The 3,046-nt window shown below is 32.6% G+C and overlaps 1 protein-coding gene across 1 annotated transcript; it reads left to right on the forward strand.

Annotated features, from left to right (window-relative positions):
* The first annotated feature begins 335 nt into the window (after nucleotides 1-335).
* LOC111037121 (piggyBac transposable element-derived protein 1-like) lies at nucleotides 336-1,552 on the forward strand. The gene is made up of 2 exons (XM_022319498.1): nucleotides 336-428; nucleotides 509-1,552. The coding sequence occupies exons 1-2, from the start codon at nucleotides 336-338 to the stop codon at nucleotides 1,550-1,552; spliced, it is 1,137 nt and encodes a 378-aa protein (XP_022175190.1).
* The last annotated feature ends 1,494 nt before the right edge of the window (nucleotides 1,553-3,046 follow it).

A 3,046-nucleotide genomic window follows, 5' to 3' on the forward strand; every position in this document is an offset into this window, starting at 1 on the left:
GGTTGGTCACACTACTTTCTTGAATAATATCGATATTTTTCTACACACGTTTATTTATTTCATGATAACAATTTAATTTTTGATAATAATTAATCGGTTTGAACTGAGTATCATATTTGATACTCAGGCCCCAGTAGAATTCGTATTAATAGATTTATATACAATTGTTTGTGGTTTTTCTGTTTTTATTTTCAATTAAAGTTGTTTATAGTTATTATATATTAAATAATAAATTTATATATCAGCATGGACAACCTATTGCGCTATCAGCTTAACTATTTTGTGATTTCCAAAAAAACGTTTTTCGTATATTTTATTTAAAAAAAAAATTAATTATGAATGAGAACAATATATCAGAGTTACTGGATGATATGTCTGATTGGTCCGACGAGGATGACACGGATGCTGATACAGATTTTCAATTAGAGGTATATCTTCGACTGTACATAATTTATACTTAGTGTTATATGTATATTATGATACTTTATTTTACACTGTTTTTTCATAGAATGATTCAAGTGATGATTCAAATTATCGATATGACTTATTCGCACTTGGTAATGAAAATTATGTAAATGATGTTGATATTGAGATTCCACCTACGCCTGATACTGTTCCTTCACAACACAATCAATGTCACCGAGATGCATCAGAACCCTATTGGAATGATGTTGATGATGGGTTTCAATCTAACATAGTGTTCAACCCAAATAATGAGCCAGTGGGCATCAATCCTGATATCATTGAAACACTAATCGAAGGTAGTCCTTATGATTTTTATTCATTATTTTTGGATGATGATGTGATGCATTTATTGGTTGAAGAAACTAACAGATATGCAAAGTCTTTATTGTCAACTAGAATAAGTCCACACTCACGGTTACATACATGGGTAGATGTTACTTCTGTTGAAATGAAAACGTTTTTAGGAATTATGATGTGGATGGGTTTGTGTCCCCAACCATCAATTGCTTCATATTGGAAAAAAAGTAAAATTTATGCATCTAATATACCAAAATATATGACTAGAAAAAGATTTGAACTTCTTTTGCGCTCATTTCATTGTTGTAACAATGAAAACTGTCCTCCTGGTGACCGTTTATTTATAGTAAGTGGCCTACTTGACTTACTTTTATCAAAATATAAAATGGCACGTACACCAAAAGAGTCTATGTGCATTGACGAATCCATTGTTCCTTTTGTGAGTCGCCTTTCATTTAGACAATATATACAAAATAAAAGAGACAGATATGGCATAAAGATATTCAAATCATGCATTGACAATTTCTATACTGTTGGATTCAAAATTTATGCTGGTAAGGAATCTGTTGTTGACCAGAGAGTATCAACAAAAATTGTAACTGAAATGGCAGATGAATACCAGGATATGGGTAGAACAATGTTCACCGACAATTGGTATAGCAGCTATGACTTAGAAAGTGAACTTTTAAAAAGATCTACTCATCTGGTTGGAACTCTACGCTCAAACAGAAAAAACAACCCCATAGAAGTTATTAAAAAAACATTAAAAAGAGGAGAAGTTATAGTTTAATGTAAATTTCACTAATACAATTGTAAGCTGGAGATTTTTATAAGTTTTTTTGATCGGTAACGGTGGAGACTATTGATGGAACGCCTTTGTAATATTTTATTGATAAATTTGACTCACCATTTGAGCGCCGTTCATTTAATTCTTTACGCAGATTTTGGAAGTATTCACGCTGTTTCGGAGTTTTATCACTGGTGATTCTCACATCCTTAAAAGATTGGTCAGATTTTAATCTTAGAGACGAACCTAGGATCTTGAAAACATCAGAAATTGTATTTAACGTTACTTTTAATGGACGAGTTTGTCCATTAAACTTTCGTGGTCTGTGGATTGTAACCGGTTTCATATCAACATTAAGTTTTTGAAATATTAGATTTGTAGCGAGTTTGACGATCAATAACATCAGAAAAAGAATCATCACTCAGAGTAGGTTTGTTTGTTTCAAGAAAAACGACATGTTGAGTCAGGGTAGCCAAATTACTACTCATAGTGTTATTTTCAGTTTTTATAGCAGCAAGTTGTGCAGATAAATCAGACAATTTACGTTCAAACGAGTTTAACTTTTCATTTTGTTTAACGACGAGTTTGGATTGTTCGGAAGTTAAAATTTCAGTTGCGTGAAGTTGGCCGCCCCACATTGCCATTTAGACTTCAAACCTTCACCAATATTTTGGAACTTATTGGGAACTAATTGGAACCTAGTTTTCCGAATTTGGAACTTCATACTTTTTCCAGGAAAAATATTTTTCTGTTGGGGGGGCAGCCCCCCCACGTTGTCGTATCAACTTCAAACCTTCACTAACATTTTGGAACTTATTGGGAACTAATTGGAACCTAGTTTTCCGAATTTGGAACTTCATATTTTTCCCGGAAAAAATGTTTTTCAGTTACAGGGGCAGCCCCCCACGTTGTCGCATCAACTTCAAACCTTCACCAATATTTTGGAACTTTGAAGTAACTTTTAGCAACCTACTTGAAAAAAACTCACAGCATCATTTCTTACCAACTTTACTAGGAAACAAGTTAAGGTGGCCAGCCTAATGCATTTGTTGTAACATTTTGGACGTCTGAAATATATTAACATAAATGTTTTGTAATTTGGATTTAAGTTTAGATATTCATATTTATTTTGTAGTAGCTGCAAAATATATTCTATGTTTTGTCAAACTTCTAAATTAATGTGTTTATGGTCGGTCCGAAATTATTTTTTACTTTGAGAAACTGTGAGTATCCTTATAAAGAATATAATTTATACCATAGGGGTGCGCAAACATCATTTTATTTCTGGTATAGCCTGTAACAATTATAAAACCCTACTGACCTAATACTTCGACAATACCCCTAATTTTATAATCTACAAACATATAATTAAACATATTGCGGTCGGGCACAATTATTATAATCGGCAAGCTGTGTAAACAAAATGCATTATAATATTATCATACTGTGCTTGACGCACTATCCGTTTTGGTGATTGCGACACATCCATGAACTTGG

The sequence above is a fragment of the Myzus persicae genome, unplaced genomic scaffold, assembly GCF_001856785.1.
Source record: "Myzus persicae strain clone G006 unplaced genomic scaffold, MPER_G0061.0, whole genome shotgun sequence".
Lineage (NCBI taxonomy): Eukaryota > Metazoa > Arthropoda > Insecta > Hemiptera > Aphididae > Myzus > Myzus persicae.

What these genes read in the sequence shown, in the direction of transcription:
- LOC111037121 (XM_022319498.1), top strand. Translation starts at nt 336, where the DNA reads ATGAATGAGAACAATATATCAGAGTTACTGGATGATATGTCTGATTGG. An exon ending in ATACAGATTTTCAATTAGAG is followed by an intron (nt 429 to 508) that starts GTATATCTTCGA and finishes GTTTTTTCATAG; the next exon opens with AATGATTCAAGTGATGATTC.